The sequence below is a fragment of the Sitophilus oryzae genome, unplaced genomic scaffold, assembly GCF_002938485.1.
Source record: "Sitophilus oryzae breed Bouriz unplaced genomic scaffold, Soryzae_2.0 scaffold_1586_pilon_pilon, whole genome shotgun sequence".
In the NCBI taxonomy this organism is placed as follows: Eukaryota; Metazoa; Arthropoda; class Insecta; order Coleoptera; family Curculionidae; genus Sitophilus; species Sitophilus oryzae.
The window spans coordinates 132200-152559 of record NW_022146265.1 but is presented as its reverse complement, the minus strand read 5'-3'; the positions used below and the strand labels follow the sequence as shown (position 1 = coordinate 152559).

General features: G+C 33.1%; 1 protein-coding gene across 1 annotated transcript; it reads left to right on the top strand.

The window, feature by feature from the left end:
* The first annotated feature begins 7511 nt into the window (after positions 1-7511).
* LOC115879756 (transcription factor Adf-1-like) lies at positions 7512-16690 on the top strand. The gene is made up of 2 exons (XM_030896740.1): positions 7512-7781; positions 15844-16690. Exons 1-2 carry the CDS (start codon positions 7649-7651, stop codon positions 16470-16472), a joined length of 762 nt encoding a protein of 253 aa, XP_030752600.1. The 5' UTR covers positions 7512-7648; the 3' UTR covers positions 16473-16690.
* Positions 16691-20360: the final 3670 nt, after the last annotated feature.

The window sequence follows — 20360 nt, the reverse complement described above, 5'->3', positions numbered from 1 at the left end:
TATCGATATGCGGTTTTCACCATCATGTTTTTGACAAAAATTGAGCTCCAGACACCGATATTAGTTTTTGTCTATCTCCTATAGAAAAGGGTGTTTCCATTTAAAAGCGTCGAATTTGACCCACCCTGTACAGGGTATGTCAGAACTAAGATCCACATTAAAAGTTATATTTTTTCTTATGGACTTCCGGTATTTTATTTCATATTTGGATCCTTAGACACAAAATAAGGCATTTATTATAAGGGTTAAATATGTTTACAAGGTTTGGTTTTTGAGATATTTAAATATGCATGCTATAATAAAAAAATTGTCAACACCCTGTAAATTGCTTTTCAGAATTAATTCTTGTGTTTACTTTAAGCCGAGAAATAAACTTTACTGAAAAATTTAATTGCTTCGTTTAATGTATATAGGAGTATCAAAAATGCTGGTCTATTTTAAATTTTTACTTTACTAATGTCATTCCCATACCATAACTGTTAATACTAACTGTCACTAGAAAATTGCCCTGGCGACAGCAGCCATCTTGATTGCCATTTTATTGAAAAATCGTTTTTTATTCAAAATCTGAGTTAGATAGGTATAGGAAACCCCGGAAACCCTAATATAGTTTGAAAGAGCATTTAAATCTGCTTCGATTTATTTAAAAAAATACAGGGTGTATTTGTAATAACGAAGTTTTTATGTAAAATAAATATTTAAGACCAGCAATTTTTTTTTTGAAATAACAATAAAGTTTTTGTGTAAAACAAATACTTAAAATAGACCAGAAATTGTTGGTACCCCTGTATAAATTTAAGGAAGCAATAAAATTTTTCAGTAAAGTTTATTTCTCTACCTTTAAACTCAGCACAAGAATTAATTCTGAAAAGTAATGTACCTACAAGGTGTTGAAAATCTATTTTATTGTAGCATGCATATTTAAATATCTTTAAATATCTCAAAAACCAACAATTTTAAACATAATATGTAACCCTTATAGTAAATAGGCCAGTCGCCAAGTATTAAAAAATAGCTTATGGCGGGAGCAAATCCGGACAAGCTAGAATAAATTTTATTTTAATTAACCACGTGTTAAATTTGCACCATCCCCAAAACTCGGATTTGGCCGCCATCTTGGAAAAAGTGACTAAAATTCGGTTTATTTTTCATTATTTGTCAATAACTCGATTTCTATCAATTTTAGTGCAAAAAATGTACAGACCAAAATTAAAGAAGAGGAAAAACTCTATAAAAAACGTTCTATGTCCTTTTTCCGTGCGACGACCCGTTGCCAAGTTATCTCGGTTTAAACACTCTAAATATATTATAAGCAGTTATTATTTCCTCTTAGGCAGTTTTCGACGCTGCTCGACTGCTGGAGACACAATTAAATAGTAGTCGTCTGTTATTGGTTGCAAAAAGAACTTGTTGCAAACGCATCTCCAGAAGATATAGAAAAAGCTGGAGAACGATTTCTTCTTCATCTATATGGATCCAAAAAATGCGACTCATTAGATAAGTACAGATACCAGTGTTTCGTAAAATCTATTACCAAAAGCTTACCAAACCTAGCATCATTACCATCGACCAAAGACGCAGCTCTCATGCACTCCTTCCGTACGTACAGTCAGGTACAGCTATGGTATGGGAATGAAAAATCACCTCTGGATTGGGGATGGAAAAATTCAAAGAATGGGTTGATGCGCATTGCTACTTCCCAAGATGCAGCTCCCCAAGAATTATTAAATCTGATTTCATGTAAATGTGCCAAAGGTTGTAATACATCTTGTAGTTGCCGCAAAGCAGGTTTGCGCTGCTTGGTAATGTGTGCACTTTGTCAGGGCAAATCATGTTCGAATAGTTTGGAGGTAATAGCAAAATTAGACGAAGATGAGCACAAGGACAATTTTCCTCTCGATAAAGATCAACGAAAAGAATATTCTGCACCTTATGAACCAGATCCGGAATATGATACAGATGTGGAAGACATTCAGGAAGATTATATTGAACAGTCAGTAACATCAAAAAAACGAAGGAACTCTGATGAAACTTCCACCTCAAAAGAAACCTAAGTTGATGACATGTGGATTAGGCCTATTTGAAATGGGGAGACCACTCAAAAAAAACGCGCCGGGTACTTTACCTCAAGGCAGCTCCCTGAGAGATAAGGCGGTTAAACTTGATTTTCCACCAGTCGCGCAACAATAAAAATTTAGTCCGTTATTGCGGTCATAATGCAAATTGTGTTCTTCCATTATGACGGCGACAGCAGGCTACTGCCAACCAGTAGCAAACAAATTTTAAGGCTTTATGTCTCGGGGGTGCCGCTCAAGGTGGTGTGGAAACAAGTACAGTTAACCCCGGATATATTGAACACGTACATTATATCAAACTTTAATTTTGTTTTCGTAAAATTCGATACTTTGGGTAGTCGCACGAAAAAAAAACATTCAACGTTTTTTATAGAATTTTTCCTCTTCTTTAATATCGGGCTCTACATATTTTGCATTAAAGTTGATAGAAATCGAGTTATTGACAAATAAAAAAAAATTAACCGAATTTTAGCCAATTTTTCCAAGATGGCGGCCAAATTCGGGCTTTACGGTGAGTGGAAATTTAATACGTGCTTCTCGACACCAAACTAAACAAAATAAAACTTATTCCAGCTTGTCCGGATTTGCTCCCGCCATCGATGCACTTGCCGACTGGCCTAAAATGCCTTTTTTTGGGTCCAAGAATCCAAAAATGAAATAAAATACCGGGTGTTCCATAAGGAAAAATATATCTTTGGTATAGATCTTAGTTCAGAAACACCCTGTACATTATATTTCAAAAAAAATTTAAATTGCATTCACATTGCCTCCTCACGCATACCCATAAAATATTTTGTTTCTACATCTTTCCGTTTTTGTATAATCAACTGAGGCGAATGAGGTGCGCCACCCTGTATACGATACGATACGTGCCTGTGACATAGGGAATTAGTTACTATTAAAACTACTAAATAATATTTTTCGGTATCAAAACGATACTGCAGAATCAGTGGCGGCGCTAGACGAAATGTGGACGTTGTCGGCGACCAAGGGTCGGCGACATCTTTGCTAGGCCCCGAATTATTTTTCACAAGTAGGAAATAAATGCGAAAATGCAAAGATAAAACCTACCTAATTAGTTAATTCTAAATATGAAGTAATTATTTTACTCTAAATAAATTTTATAATTGATTGGTTTGTATGTATAATTACTTACTAGTGAAATGAATGTTTTACGCATTATTACATTATTATTATGACTGGAAACGTATTTTTTTGTCAGCCACGTCCGTCGCCCGCATCGCCGACGCCTAGCGCTACCACAACATAATTTTCTCTGTTGCCATTGCACAGAATTTACACCCCATGTATATTCCGTGGCGTTACGGTCCGGAAACGAATCGTGTATATTGATAATGTGCGCCGACCTTGAGCTGTACGCTCTACGGGCCCGTCCGGTCCGTCAATACACCAGTCAGCAATAGTCTAGTCAAATTGGATTTTTTGTTGGTAAGGTTTAGGGTAGTTTGAGTTTCTATCATTCTTTATGTTTTTTGGATCGCTGAATCGGAATATAATATTTGCCAATAACATTTCGCGACAGAACATTAAAGGAAAAAGAAAAAAAAAGCAAAAAAAAAAATGTTTTGTTTTGCTTTTTTTTTGTTTGTAAAACACTTTTTGGAAATAATTTGTCTATTCAAAATAAATAAGCACAAATATTTTTCTACAGATTCAATTGTTTGTATTCTCTTCTCAGACTAACCGTTTGGGCTCTAGCTGTTAGCGGTGTTTGGTTTGAGATTTTATGAGATTCTGCGTATTATTCAAAAACCAAAAAAAATATCGCATGGCAAGAGTTTGCAAATAAAATAAATTATTCAACATATCGATATTAATGAAGCACAAAAAATGAAAAGTCGTTTTCTCCATGTAATAATATTTCCACAGTCTCTCCCCTACAAACGCCCCAGCTTGACACCAGCTCCTATCACGAACTTACTTTTCCAAGTACGTCTGATATAACTATTTCAGAATATACATCTACTAATACTCCATCATCTGCTTCTACCTTCATCCGATATAAACCCCAGAAATTTACCTACAGTACTACAGTCGCTATTTCGGAATAATATAGGCGATGGAAGATTTAGAAACTTTAAAAAGATACTGTAGGCTGCTATAAGAGTCTCCACTTGCCAAGAAACGTCAAGTCAAGGCTCAGCGTTTTCTGAGCGATATTGCTATTCTAAAATGTTTATCTTTTTTCGTAATTTTTGGTGTAATTAAATTTACTAAATATTCAAAGTCGGGTCTGGCCATTCTCGTAAAGTTTTTGAACTAATCATAGTCCTCCCCAGACAATAAGTTGTTTAATAAGATATATCGATTTTTAAAAATTGGGTTTGCCACCAGGGACGAGGTTTTCGATTTTTCCTTTTTTTATAAACTCACCGGCAAAAAAAACGGCCACTAAAAACTAGTCCCAATTTCAAAGTTGGATTTCTCGCGAACCACTCATTAGATTTTGATGATGTTTTTTTAAATTGTAAATTAATTCCTTTTTAATGGATGCTACGTCAGAAATGTGTATTCCGAATTTATATTGAGCATATACAGGGCACAACAATAAGACGAGGTTTTATGCCCAAACATTGTAACACCCTGTAGGGTGCAGCAGCTGTAGTAACTATTGCTAAATCAAATCACATTGTAGCCTCATATTTTGTGAGCATTTTGTTTTTTAATCACGACATTATCTCTCTTTTTATTGGAGATACGCTGCTTTAAAACGAACGTCTCGGAACTCAATTGCTTTGCATGCAGAAAGTTTTATGTGTAAATATAATCAAGGCGACGCGACATCGGCGAAAACGGATTTATGAGTATTTGCAATATGACAACAACGGTTGTCAAATTAAAAAATGCCATTATCTGTGACGGATGTTACTCGTATTGTGGCTTTAATTGAGGATGGCCGAAGTCAACGTTATGTGTCCGATACCGTGGGCATACCTCGAACAACGGTCCAGGATGCCTGGAATCGGTATATGAAAACGGGAAATTTCACCAGGCGAGTGGGTTCCGAAAGAAAACGGGAGACAAATAAATGCAATTGACGACAGCTTTATTGTCCTGAATACTTTACGAAATCGTAGAATTACAGCGTTTCAGAATCATTATCTGCTACAAACCGTGCGTAGAACTCAAGTCAGTGAGAGAACAATCCAATGAAGACTAAAAGAAAACAGCTTGTCTGCAAGGAGGCCTGCCACAGGACCCCAGCTACTTCCAAGACATCGTCGAGCACGTCTTCAGTTGGCGCGTTTACATGTGAATTGGTTTGGTCGCGGTTTTGCATGCAAAACATTTTTCCGAGACGTTCGTTTTAAAGCAGCGTATCTCCAATACAAACAGAGATAATGTCGTGATTAAAAAAAAACAAAATGCTCACAAAAGATGAGGCTACAATGTGATTTGTTAGCAATAGCTACTACAGCTGCTGCAAGAAGGAACTAATTTGCAATTTAAAAAAAATCATCAAAATCTAATGAGTGGTTCGCGAGAAATCCAACTCTGAAATTGGGACTAGTTTTTAGTGGCCGGTTTTTTTTGCCGGTGAGTGTATAATTAATCTGTGCATAACAATGAATGTAGCCGCAACCATAAAATAATTAACTAGAAAGAAGTGTCAACCAGGGTTTGGAAGTAGTTAATTAAGACGTAATTTACCTGATTAACTACGTGTAATTTTTCTTCAAAAACTACGTCTTTTCCCGTTCATTAACTACATCAAAACTACGTTAATAATGTTAATTAGTTAAATTAATGTTATTTATGAATATTATGAATAATTTTCCTTTGTATAAGGTGTAATAGAGATAATATGATGTAAATATTATATTTAAAGCCATATTTCTTCTGTTTTCTTAAATACATTATGTGTTTTTAAAGCTGCAACTTATTATAACCTCACCTCAAACCTTTGATATTTGAAAGTTACCTACATAGGTTACATAAACTACACCCTCTACATAAACTACATTAAGGTAAAGCATGACTTACAGTAATTTGTAAATAAACACACGCATTCGCAAACTTCAAGGACAGAAAACGGTCACAGGAACATGAAAACGGGAGCCTTATACAAAAACCTGAAAACAGAAAAACAATTTTTTATACTAAAATTAACAATGTAAAAATATCAATAGGTATAAAATATAAATATACTGTTTAAAAAAAGCGTCCATTATTCCCAAAGAACCTGGCTTATAAATCAAAAAGATGCAAAAAAAGACTTTTAGTCAGATAACATAATCAGATTATCAGTCCGATTTATTGCATTATTGACAATAAATCGCACATATTGGAGATAACTAATGTTAGCTATAGTTAAAAATGATCTTACCTTGCTGTAAATTGTTTCCATTTTCAAAAAAATCGCCGATCAAAGAGATTATAACACCATTTTCTTGCATCTAAAAAATGTAAAAACAGTGTTTATTTACTACTTATTTTTCATATACATGGGACTACCGACATACCTACTACTGCAGAAACGTCATTTTCTCCAGGATTCTTCATGTAATATATATTTATATACTTTATTACCTTTATATTTATAAATTTCAGCCGAAATATTAAATTGAACTTCCAAAACGAAACTAAACGGAATGAATTAAAATGGCGTCAAATATTTTCGAATTTGTTCTAGAACAAATCTGAAGTTGTCTCTGAAACTGAAATCTGTCAATTCTAAACTGTGAAGTTAGACAATAGTTAGACAAAAACAATGCTGTCCTTGTCTAGGCGGCCATACTTGTCGTGAGGAGAATGACAGGAATGACACTAATGACTGTTTCCAATTTTCCTATTTCACTGTCACCCCCCTGGCCGCAACTATCTTTTGGTCGTCTATCGATTTCACCAACACAACTCTGCTGTGCGCGCACAAGTGGATCACTACATTCGTCGGAAACTAAGTTTTTAATTTAAACGAAGCCGAGAGCGCGAACGAATGCCGTGCGCGTACGTTCAGCTGATGCGTGCTCATGTCTAAATGCACCTTAATATTTAGCACATTATAAACACAAAACATCGTCCCCTTGAGTTTGTTCACGGACTAAATTCATGAAATATCAATCCATATCATCAGTTTTCAGTTTCGAAAATCTTGATCTGCATGGTATAATTGGAGATCTTTAAAAACATTTTAACTGGTTGTCAGTAAAGTCATTGTTTTTCTATACAATATACAAGTATTGACAGTTTTTAAAAAATAAACAAAAAAATCGCCAAAACAGATTTTTGGCATTTTCTGCAATGTTTTCAATGTTCTGAATGTTCTGTTACGAGATTTTGTTGGTAAAACCTCATTTTTGGATTCAACCCTCCAAAAAATATAAAGAATAGAAGTAATAACTACCCCAAAAAAGTTCCCACTAAGAACGTTTTGAGCACAATTTGACCGGACTACAACGGCCAGAATTTCCGCCGAGAATATTTTGTCGGTACCGGTACGTGTCTGTGTCGCGCAAGTCCGTAAACGTCTATGTGATCAGTGCGGTTGCCGGTTAGTAAGAATATGAATACAGCGAACGTGCGTGTACAGACGGCAAAACATTTTTGAGCAAATGAATAACTTAAAGTTAATCGAATTAGTCAGAGGATATACCTATATTTATGATATGACTGACTACAGATATAGTGACAATCAACTTCGAGATGATGCGTGGAAAGAAATAGGAGAAATACTTCAAATTAAACGTAAGTAGTTATATTACCTACTATACGGTGTTGCCAACGACACGGAAATTACGGATTTATGAAGCTGAGGCTGATACGGCTTATACAGGGTCCGGCAATAATGCGTCGGGCATCTGTAGCTCCTAGAATAAAAAACTATGGGAATTTTATTTAAATGCAAACCTAAAGCAAAGTTTATATTTTAACTTCTATAGGGTGGCTCAAAAAAGTGTGCGTGGATAGGGATAATTTATTATTTTTTAAATGGAACACCCTGTATATTTTTGCTTTTTGGCTTCCTTTCAGATCGCTTTACATAATCCTAAGATATGAGTAAATAGATTTTGATAATTTCAGAGATATTAATAAAAATAAATAAATAAAAATATATATTTTTCAACCTTCCTTAAAAAAGTTATTAGGTATAAATACAAGAACTGCCCTGAAACCAAAACTATAATAGGTATTTACTTTAGATGGTCTATACTTACTTTGCTATAAATATCATAATCTTAAATCATACCAGATGTTCAAAATTCTACGTCAAACTTTCCAAAATTTCATCAAAATCATTTTTCTTTATTTTTTTAAATGGAACATCCTGTATATTATTTTTTTATTAAATGGAGAGTTAAAAAATGACTTTTTTTGTATTTAAAGTAATTCAAAATTTTTAATGGTTTCGCTGATACACGCAGTATTATTTCTTATGGCTCTTTCAACGGTAAAATACGAGAGAAAAATAATAGTTGGGTGGCTTTGATAAAAATTTACTGTGGAAAATGCCATATGAAATATAAAACCGCGAATATCTGTGAAACCGTTAAAAATTTTGAAATACTCTAAATAAAAGAAATGTTCATTTTTTAATTCTCCATCTATTGAAAACATAATATACAGGGTGTTCCATTTAAAAAAAAAACAAAGAAAAATTATTTTATATTTTAGAAAGTTTAGCGTCGAATTTTGAACATCCTGTATGGTTTACGATTACCATATTTATAGTAAAATAAGTACAGACCATGTAAAATAAATACCTAATAGATTTTTGATTTCAGGACAGTTGTATTTTTAATATTTTTTTTAAGAAAGGCTGAAAAATATATATTTTTTATTTATTTATTAATATCTCTGAAACTATCAAAACATATTTGCACATATCTTAGCATTATGTAAAGTGATATGAAAGGAAGTCAAAAATGCAATAATATACAGGGTGTTCCATTTAAAAAAAATCATCTCGATCGCCTCACACTTTTTTGAGCCACCCTATAGAAGTTAAAATATTTTCCTGAAATACATCCTAGTTAATCTAATTTTTGTATTCTAGGAGCTACAGATGCCCGACGCACTATTGCCGGACCCTGTATTGCGTGAAAAACACAGCTTATTGAACCAGTGTCAAAACACTTTAGTTATGAGATTGACATTATACAGGGCGAGTCTTAAATAACTGCTTTTGCATTGCATTGGTTTACCTTGCATTAGGGTAGTTCCTAATTTCTATACAGGGTGAGTCTTAAATAAGTGCAAATATTTTCAGGGTTGGTAGATCTCGATAAAAGAAGCATTTTCTCTGAACCGTTTTTCAAATAAGTTCAAAATAACCGACATATTTTTCTTCGAAAATTAAAAAAAAATAATATTTTGCTTAAATTTTGAGGACTACTAGATCTGTTCTGAATTTTCTTTCTTGTTCTTGTATCAATTTAATCTACTACCTATGTTGCCATATTATGAAAATATCAAAATATGTTTTTAGTTAAAAATTTAAAAAAAGTCTAAATTTTTTTTCAAAAAATTCCAAATTTTCAAAATATTTTTTTCGCGAAAAAAACCCTCATAGATGTGTTTCTGGGGTCGAAATATATTATCCCTAAAATATTTGCATAAAACTCACCCTGTATATTATAATTTACCTTCTCTTTTCGAGAGCGTCGCCGATTTTTTAGGTATAAAAATCTGGCAACTCTACTTCATATTATACAGGGTGTTTCAAAAAACATGTACAATCTTTCGTGGAGAGATTCCTCACGTAAAAATTAGATTCATATCAACATAGGTCCGATTGTGCTTCGTTTCGTAGCTACAGAGTGTTGAAATCTTAATATTTTTTTGATTTATTATAAGTTTCTTCCAATTACCTACTTTTAGCGTTTCGAATGAAATTTTGAGGGTAAAAGTTACTATAAATGCGACATATTTTAAAACTAAAAAAGTATGCATATGGGTTATCACTGGAATATTTTTCTAAAAACAGCATGTACGACACTGACTTATTTTTCTCGCAAAATAGTGTAATGCTGATTAATTGTTTCTTCATATTTTGTCAAGTTCGGCTTTCTTGATGAGATAAACGCAATTTTATTAATTTGCGTTGATCCAAGTCTAATAGCAACATTAAAAAATTGTAATATTATTAACTTGCGAAAGTTTTAAATATAATAAAATTAATAATAATCACACACATTTTTTATAGCGCGACAGAGCGACGAAAACAAAATTATTTGAATCGATCTCGCCGCTCGATCTAACCGCTCGAGCAGATCGCTTTACTATGTTCGCACGTACTTGTCTTCACAGGTTTGTTTTGGACGCGATGTCGCGCTGCTTGCTCGCCGCTATCCTCGTCGCTCCACTATGTTCTCAGCCTTACATGCATCCGTAAAGGTGAATTTATATGCATCCGTCATGCGTCGCCCGTCGTCTTTTTTTGCAATCCTATTGGTGTATTTTAAGAATGACAAATCATATTTCACCGTATCAAGAGCCGTATATAGGGTAGGATAGCGCAAGAGTACGCACTTAATATTTATTGCTGAATAACATTGAAACAAAGTCGTTTTAAGGTTGAAGTATATTTAGGAAATTATAAAACATGCATTAATTTAAACATATAACATTCCAAAAGTAATTTAAAAATGTATTTGACAAAAATATCTAAGTTTAAATAAAAACATGCAAATGCGTACTCTTTGGTGAATATTCCCCTAAGAGTTCGCACGTAAATTCCTAAGAGTACGCATTCTAATTGTACGAGTTAACCAAATGTTTCCCTGCCATTAAATTTTGTTCGTTAAACCTATGAGAAATGTGGTTTAGTTTCGCGTATTGAAAAGCTAGTGATCTAACATCCTTCATACGAAGTCCGTAAAATCTCGCCTCCAGATCGCGAATATGATCCGCCAATTCTTTTTCTTGTGCTTTCGAAAATATTGGTTTAAATCTACCCAAGCTAGTTGGAACAGTGCCTAAAAAAAGTAAAACGAGGAATAGTTTAAAATTTTAAAGTAATCCTACATATTACTTCACGCAACCTCTTCCTTAGAGTACATTCATTTACCCCCCAATGCCTTTCCAACCGATCTTTTACTCTCTCCCTTTGATATTCTATCGGCTGCCATATTTAACATTTCTTGCGTAAATTTTAGTACTCTATCGCTCTTTCGTTTGTACGGGCTCATTATTATACTGTTTTGGAATTGTCTACAGCATAAAATATTAAAAATTAAATGCTTTTAACGTATGTACCTAAGGTACGCACTGTGCGTACTCTTAGAGAAGGCACAAACATCATTTAAATTTACATATACCGCGGCCTCCCCATAAGAGCAATGAGAATTTTTGTCCCAGGATTGAAGGACAGAAGATCGAGTTTGACATAAGTCCATCCTTGTTCAGTAGCTGGATGTAATGCACATGCGCCGAAATGCTACTTTTCTATTGGCCGAATGGTGTCGAGATGGGTTATCGATTTATTTTTGGACGCGTCGTCGGCGTTTTGTTTTCAGTTTGGACTTGGGCAGTCGCCATTAGTGTTTTCTCTAACTTTCTGTGTTTTCCACGTGTACTGTGTTTTCGTTTGTATTTTAATCTTTGTGCGTTTATTGACAATTTTGTGATTTAGTTTTAAAGACTTTTGCTGTAGTTTAATTAATAGAACAATGCGAATGGGCTACTGCTTTTTGTGTGGTAGAAGCCAACTAACCAAATTAATAATAGAAATTTTTCTCGATGTTCGTTTGTTTCATGAAAGCAAAATCAGAAATGAAAGGGATGTTAATATAAGACAAAAATATACGAAACTAATTTTATTCAAAAATCAATAATTGTTAAAAGCATTATATTTAGTCTTACTATTTTAAAATAAAAATGACATTATAATGTAAAGACTAAAAATAGAGACTACATAAGGCTAATTATAATGCTTACACAGTTCACACAGACTGTCTTATTGTAAATTATTATTGTTTTTTTTTCATAATATAAAAGAGTATTTACAATGCAACAATGTAAATAATTATATTTTTTGTATCTAGCTTGATTTATGTATAAACTTAATATGTACGTTATATTTGTTTAATAAAAAATATGTTAATAATAAAGAATTACTTTTGTTTCATTTTAAACCAGGACTGATGTTGATTATTGATCATAAATACATGGGCAGTAAAAGAAACAATAGACAGTAAAAAATGTACTGTTATACTTTGTTTTGCTGCAATTTTTAAGTCGAGTGAAATAGATATGCAATTTGTACTACAAAGTTTTTAAGACAGTTCCTTAATTGAGGTTTTACTAAATTATTTTTTGAATTTTAAAAAAAGTGAAATAATGCAATTTGTACTACGAAGTTTTTAAGACAATTTCTAATAATTGTGGTTTTACTAAATTATTTTTTGAATTTAAAAAAAAAATATCGTACCTGTCACTTTTTTTCATTCGTTTTATTTAATAATAATTGTCTAACACAACAAAGTCTACTTAGAACGATATGATATAAATATAAATGAGTTCATTAAAAAATGGTCTGATTAAAATTAGTACCTAAATAAGCAAAAATTATCCCCTCATAAAACAAGAAATTAAGGAGTTCAGTAAAAGGATTGCAACTATATATTTTATTCAGTAAATTTTCATAATAGTAAGTATAAAAGCACAATCTCTAAAACGACAATATGAATAATGTATATTAAGATTTAACTCGAGTTTCAGTGAAAAAACTATATTGATATTAAAATATTTTAATACCTTCAGAATACTAATTACATACCATAAAATAGGAGTTTTTACGATGCGGGAAGCCTATCTAGAAAAAGAATTTTAGAAATCAGCAATGGGATTCTGTAAGCTCTGTAGCAAGAAATTTCCTATCGAGCCTATGCTATTTGTATACGATTGATGAGTCACTAGACAGGGAAATGTTTACAGAATCGCACTGCAGATACCTATTACGCTACTAGGAGCCCCCCATTGTGAGACAGATATAAAATAATTTTTATATACCTATTCCATAGCCTATTCTTTTAAATGTCTGTAATATTTATAATAAACTTATTTTACGAGTAGAAGTATTGCACCAGCATCAAAATTAATACTACTTGTAAAAAACTGTTGCTCCTTGAGTTTGTAATAGATATAAACAAAATAAACATTCGAAAATAACTAAATCGAAGATATCTGAAAACTTTTGGTCGAAAAAGTGTTTTGCCATAACATGTTGGATACGATTAAAATATCTCGTTTGATAAATATGCGCATAATGTTACATTATCAAACTTATTTGATTTCAGAATATTTAACAAAAAGCTTCCAATTTTTCGAAAGATTTTAGAGAACGTCTTTAACCTCAACTTAAAATAAATAAAACCAAAACAAAACATATCATATATCATATGATTTGGAACTGTCCAATCAAAGTGCTTACAGATCGAGCAAGCGCAGAAAACCTCCTCCCGAACAAGGATAGACTTATGTAGGAAATGCATTGACATTCTATAGCCATCCTTCAACATCGGGACAGGAATTTAAGCGGTACTCTCCGTATATTTTATTAAAACGTATTTGGGAGACACGTAATCAAATTCTAAAAACCAATTTAACCATCTAGGCAACTAATAAAACTTTAATTTAACCTAAAAGTGTCTCTGTAAACAAAGCACTTTTTATTACTATTACAGCAGTTTTCATAAAAACTGAATGCACAAATGTATGTACCTTACTTGTTGTATTACAAATATTATAGTAAATAAGGGGAAAATATCATTTCTTACCGCCAATTAAAGAAGGGTTAAAGCAACACCATCAGATTTTTAGACACTACTCCTATGGCCGTTACCAAGCTACTTATGCGTTTATATTAGGCAGATTGCTTGTCACTTCGTAAATATGGCCGCCGCGTACTCTTACGGAATGCGTACTCTTACGCTATCCTACCCTAAGGAAACAGACCCACGTACGACGCATTACGCATGCTTAACTTACAGTAATGCAGTGTTGCCAGAAATTTTCGAGCGAATATCTTTAACGGAGCCTTAAAAAACCTTCATATTCCTTCAACATCACAAAAAATTCTAAGATGTGTTGAAAGATAAAAATGTATCTAATATTAATTTTTTGTTAATTGTTAAAATATTTTGATTTGCTTACTTTTTGACAGCAGCATTGCTTTAAAGTGAGACATCCTTAATTAAACGCCGTTAAAGTGAAAAATAGATGTAGGAAAAACAATAGATACTCCTACTACATATTTTAACAATTTTTTATTGTGCAAAACTGTCAGAAACCTCCATATTGTCTTCTTTTTGGCTAAAAATCCTTCAACTCTTCAAGCGACGAAATTTGACTGTAAAATGCTTCATATTGAAGGAAATCCTTCAATTCTGGCAACACTGCACTAATGCGTCGTCCGTCGTTGATTTGTGCAAGTTACTGGTTTGTTTCAAAAATGACAGCTCATGCTTGAATATACAGGGTGTTTTAAAAAACATGTGCCATCTCTCGTGGGGAGATTCCTCACATAAAAATACGATTTTTACCAACATAGATCCGATTCTGCTTTATTTCGTAGCTACAGGGTGTTAAAGTCTTTCGATTTATTATAATTTTCTTCCAAGAACTTTTAGTGAATCGAATGAAATTTTGGGGGTAAAAGTTACTATAAGTGTTACATATTTTGATGCTAAAAAGTTTCGATAAATTCATCAGGGACGTGCATATGGGTTATCACTGGAATATTTTTCAAAAAAAAACATATGTGCGGCACTGACTTTTTTTCTTTTGATATCAAAATCGTGTAGGCCGTTTAATGCCTATTAAAAATTATCTCTTGAAATTTTTTCAAATTCTGGCCTCCTTGATAAGATTTTTTTTATTATGATTTATTATTAGCAATCGGAATATTTCTGGCCTCCTTGTTAAGATAAACGCAATTTTATTAATCACAATTTATAAAATTAAAATAAAATATATAAATTATATATTTTACCTAATTTATTATTAAATATTATTACTATTGTATATTTTTTATATTAATTATATTGCTATTAGTCCAACATACAGCAATTTCAAAAAAAAAAAATAATGATATTTAAGATAATTACAAAAGACCTAATTTTAAAAATTTTTAACATCCTGTAACTCTATGCATTTCCATATCCATGTTTATAGGAACTTTTTTTGTATTTTTTGATGAGGAATCAATGAGTACTTATTTAAATCTCTCGCAAGTTAATGATATTAATTTTTTTTAAAGGTTATTGCTATTAGACTTGGATCGAGGTAAATTAATAAAATTGCGTTTATCTCATCAAGGAGGCAGAAATCGACCAAATATCAAGAGACAACTTTTAATCGGCATTAAACTGCTTACACTATTTCGCTAACAAGAGAAAAAACAGTCATTGGCGTACATGCTTTTTTTAGAAAAATATTACAGTGATAACCCATAAGCTTGTCCCTGGTAAATATGTCGACACTTTTTTAGGTTTAAAATATGTCGCATTTATAGTAACTCTTATCCTCAAAATTTTATTCGAAACGCTAAAAGTACTTGGAAGAAAATTATAATAAATCTAAAAAATATTAATATTTTAACACCCTGTAGCTACGAAACAAAGCAGAATCGGGCCTATGTTGATAAACATCCTGTATGATTGGAGTGACGGAACGACGAACGACGCGACGCATTACCGATGCATATAAACTCATCTATAGGTAAAATTATAGGTAAAATCAGATAAAAGTCTTCAGTTGACAAAAACCTGAAACAAAAATAAAGTAGGATATTATTTGTTTGTTACAGCTAAAGACTGCAAGAGGATATGGGCTACATTACGCGATGCATACCGACGCTCTGTAAAGAAACAAAAAGAACAACAAAGTGGAGAATTTACCGGAGTAATAAGAAGATGGAGATATGAGAAACAGATGTCCTTTCTGTTGCCCTATATGAGAGAAAGATCTAAATCCGATCAAGATCCTCTTGGCACCTTTAAATTATCCAAAGAAGAAAACCACAGTGATATTGAAGAAAACGGTTCCGACGACGATATTGAAAGAACGGCTTTTCTCGAAGTTAGTATGCCAGAAAAATCATCACTTCTAAGGCAAACAACATCGTCACAAAGCGGCAATAGGCCAAAACCAAAACGAGCTAAATTTGGTGAAACGATCGCTCCGCAATCTACTTCCAGTGAGACGCCTCCAACTTCCCTGAATCAATTCGTTCCAGAAAATAAAACAGAGACGAATGATATCCAGCAATTTTTTGACAGTGTGGCTACCACAGTTCAGACTTTCCCTCTTCGAGATAGAGCTGTAGCAAAAGCTAAAGTATTTTCAGTGATATCTGAAATGGAGCTCGAAATTCTAAGTAGAGATTCGAATATCTATTCTGAATATGTAGATACACCTGAAACTTATAATACTTAAATATCGGAACTACGTAATGATTTCTGTAATATACTATCTTTACAGACTTAATTATCAGGATCACCGGATGTGAACAATGAACAATCCGTCGGGAACTACACTAAGTATTCGAAAAGGACCAGAGGACGCCCAAGAGTCATCTACATATATGCACTTACAAATTAGTTTACGTTTTAAGCCCTATACTTATTTAAATAAAAATAAATAAAATAAATAAAGTCTTTATTTTTTACTCGGCGAAATTCAGCAGAGCTGTTAAGTTAACCGAGCATATAAAAAAAAAGTAAATAATATAATACATTCTTAAAAAATAACATTCAAAGAAAAAAAATTAGTAAGAAAAATGAAAATTAACAATCTACTTTAGACTAATTAACATTAACTAGACAAATAAAATTAGTCCAGTAAATAAAGGTTGAAACCACGGCCTAATTCATCGACCTGGACTTTTCGGGGATTGCGTAACTTTTGGGGAGCAGTTTTAGGGAAAAAATTAAACACCGTGCTCGGTCAGCTTAGAGCCGAAAAAATAACCTTAAATGGTCGAAAAATTAGTTTTCGCAAATACCTGCCAAAATATGCAATTTACAAAATTTTTCTTGGAATAAAAAATGAAGCGGTGCCCGGTGACGTAGAGGTACAGGCTCTCGTCTACCAATCTCAAGGTAGTGGGTTCGAATCCTACACCCGGCATTTCATCAGCCGACTATTTTTATTAAAATAAAAATAGTTCGGGTACCTAGGTCGACTCAGCCTTAAATGAGTACTTGGGATTCACAATCCTGAGGTAATAATAGGCGGTTGAATTGTAGTGCTAGCCACATTACCTTCCACAAGGACAAGCACTAGTATACAAATACCGAACGGCTCTAGTATGGCAAGCTGTACCTTGCTACTCCCAAGGCGTTAAACGCTATACAGGGTGTTTAAAAACAAATGCGAGGGTGATTCCTCGTTCAAAATAAAGGGTAGTTTGCTTCATAAACGTTGGGTCAAAAGTCAACCACTAGGGAGATATCGCGATAAAAAATAACCACTTTTTGCACGATCGTAGAAAATAGTTATTTATAGTACTACTGTGTTATCTTACATACCGGGTGTCGCATCGTCGGACGGGACATAGGAAATCCCATGTAAATTTTAATGGGGTCAATTATTGGCTTCCCTAATTATTTTAGAGAATAATCCTATTTAGGTTAACTAACTTTAGATATTTTTGATTAGCTCGTTTACGAGTTATCGCCGATTTCTTTTTAAATATTTCTCCTTTCTTATGACCCTGTATTTACTTATGAGCACCAGTCAAGGTAAAAGATAACTGTCAAATGAAGTTGTCATTTCAGAAATTTACCTATTTAGTGCTTTTTATTATTATTAAAAACTCATTCCTACATCGGAAATCTTAAAGATGTATTTATAAATACAAATTAATATGAATTAAAGTAAAATAAAGTAATCAATTACAAGGTTAATTATAGTATTATTACAATATTCAATAACTTATTAATTTAGGTACTATTAAATTGTTAGAACTTTTGGATTTAAGATGTTCAAATATTCCTCCATCGACTGCTAGACAATAACCCAGGCGATCATAAAATTCTCTTCTTACATTCGCTAGTTGGCAAACTGAAATTCTATTGCATTCGGCAGAAATAGCATTTTTTAACTCGTCGAGATTTGGGTATTTTTTTATCCTTGTATATCCTGTTTTTTAAATGGCCCCAGAGAAAGAAATCATTTGGCGAAATATCGGGAGACCTTGCTGGCCAATTTACTGTATGATTTAGGCCAATAACGTTTCCGTTAAAACTATTGTCTAAATATTCCCGAACAGCCAGGGTACTACAGTACATCTGCTGGATCTGTGTCTATGAAAGGAATGCGGACAAAAAACATTTAAATAAACAGCAATATATTTTATACGTTGATTTGACGAGTGCGTCACCGCAAATCGCTCCGCCCACTCATTTTATTGGCTACTTGATAATTTGTTGAATTTTTATTGATGGGACGCGTCGTCTGTTTTTTTTACGAAAAACATCGAGAGAATATCGTTTCCCCTCTCACGGATACCCCGTAGCTACAGAACGGACAGACGTACTGTATGTGCCGGGCAGCCATCCATTTGGTACCACACTTCTTGATTTTCCCTAGCGGCATCATGTAAAGCAGGTAAAATATGATTTTCGAGTAGTTCCAAATAATATTCTGCATTTAAATTTCGCGTAAGAAATAATGGCCCGATAATATTGTGTCCGAATATCCCTGCCCAAACATTTACTTTCTGTGGATATTGCGTCCTTGTTTCGACAAACCTGTGTTGGTTTTCTTTGTTCCAATATCGATAATTTTGAACATTGGGTTCATTATTTAAGGTAAACGTGCATTCGACAGTGAAACATATGTTTTTTTAAAAATTCCCTATCCGTGTTTGCTCTTTCCATCATATCAAAACAAAACGCCTGCCGCCGTATTTCGTCCCCATCTTGTAGCTCTTAGGGCTTTTCATATTTGAAGGAATAGTACCGTATGATCAAAAAAAAAAACGGCGTCCAGTTGGCTGGGAAATGACGATCGATGACATTTCCCATATAAATTTACATATAAAATGACAGCGATCTTCATTTCATAGCCATCGCTGACGCCATTTTTTCTCGATCATACAGTATTTATGTCGTTTCAAAATTCGAAACGCTGTAGTGTGATCTATTCCTATTTCATCCTCAAGTTTCCTTGTGCTGATCTTTCCATCGTTCTCTTCCACGCACAATAAAACTTCCAAGTCGGTATCATTTCTTGCATCTTCTCTTTGTTCCTGCCTTGCTTCACATCTGCAGTTATTTATTAGGGTACCTTTGGTCTCAAATCTCTGGATATTCCTTGCGATTGTAGATTTTCCAGGTATCGGTCTATTCGGATACAGAGCAACAAACATGTCCGACACCTTTTGATAACTATTTCCTTAATAATGTCATTTAACATTTAATCATAAATACTTTTTCTTGGGTAGTGTAATTCATGGTTAATATTTTCGATGTAGGCTTTGGATGTAGGTATGAGTTTTTAATAATAATAATAAAGCATTAAATAGATAAATTTCTGAAATGACAACTTCATTTGACAGTTATCTTTTACCTTGACTGGTGCTCACAAGTAAATATAGGGCCATAAGAAAGGAGAAATATTTAAAAAGAAATCGGCGATAACTCGTAAACGGGCTAATCAAAAATATCTAAAGTTATTCTTTTGAACGTGGGTTTTAGTGCTCTTCAATAAACCTAAATAGAATTATTCTCTAAAATAATTAGGGAAGTCAATAATTGACCCCATTAAAATTTACATGGGATTTCCTATGTCCCGCTCGACGATGCAACACCCGGTATACGGGAGCTATTATTATTATATAAAAAATGTAGCTTAGGTAGTTACTTATAAAAATGGCCCTTATTATTTTTTACGTAGAATTAGTAGTTTTCGAGAGATTCTGCCTCGAAGATCCTTGAATTTTCTCTCCAAGTCTTAACAGCTCCGGGGATAGATTTTATAAGCGTATCATTGATTGATAGGACAAATTGGTTAATAACTCTGTTAAAATTAATATTTTTTGATGATCCAAAGTTCATTTAAAAGATAGAATCAACAGCTATCACATTTTGGAACGAATTTGTTCGAATTTTGTCATATTTTATGATAAAATAAAACGGACAATCATTTCCTGGCCCAAAAATTTTCAGATTTTTACAAACTTATTCATATTTTGACTAATAATAGCTTATATAAATATCTCCCTTAATAACACCCTGTATAAGGAGACAGATAGGTACTTGCTAGCTTATTATTTTCAAACGTAATTTTTTTCTGAATAATTCCTCCGCTGGAGCCCAT

Excerpts from the sequence above, each read along its gene's own strand:
- LOC115879756 (XM_030896740.1), top strand. The coding sequence starts at position 7,649 with ATGAATAACTTAAAGTTAATCGAATTAGTCAGAGGATATACCTATATT. Across the intron at positions 7,782-15,843 it reads AGAAATACTTCAAATTAAAC|CTAAAGACTGCAAGAGGATA; the intron begins GTAAGTAGTTAT and ends TGTTTGTTACAG.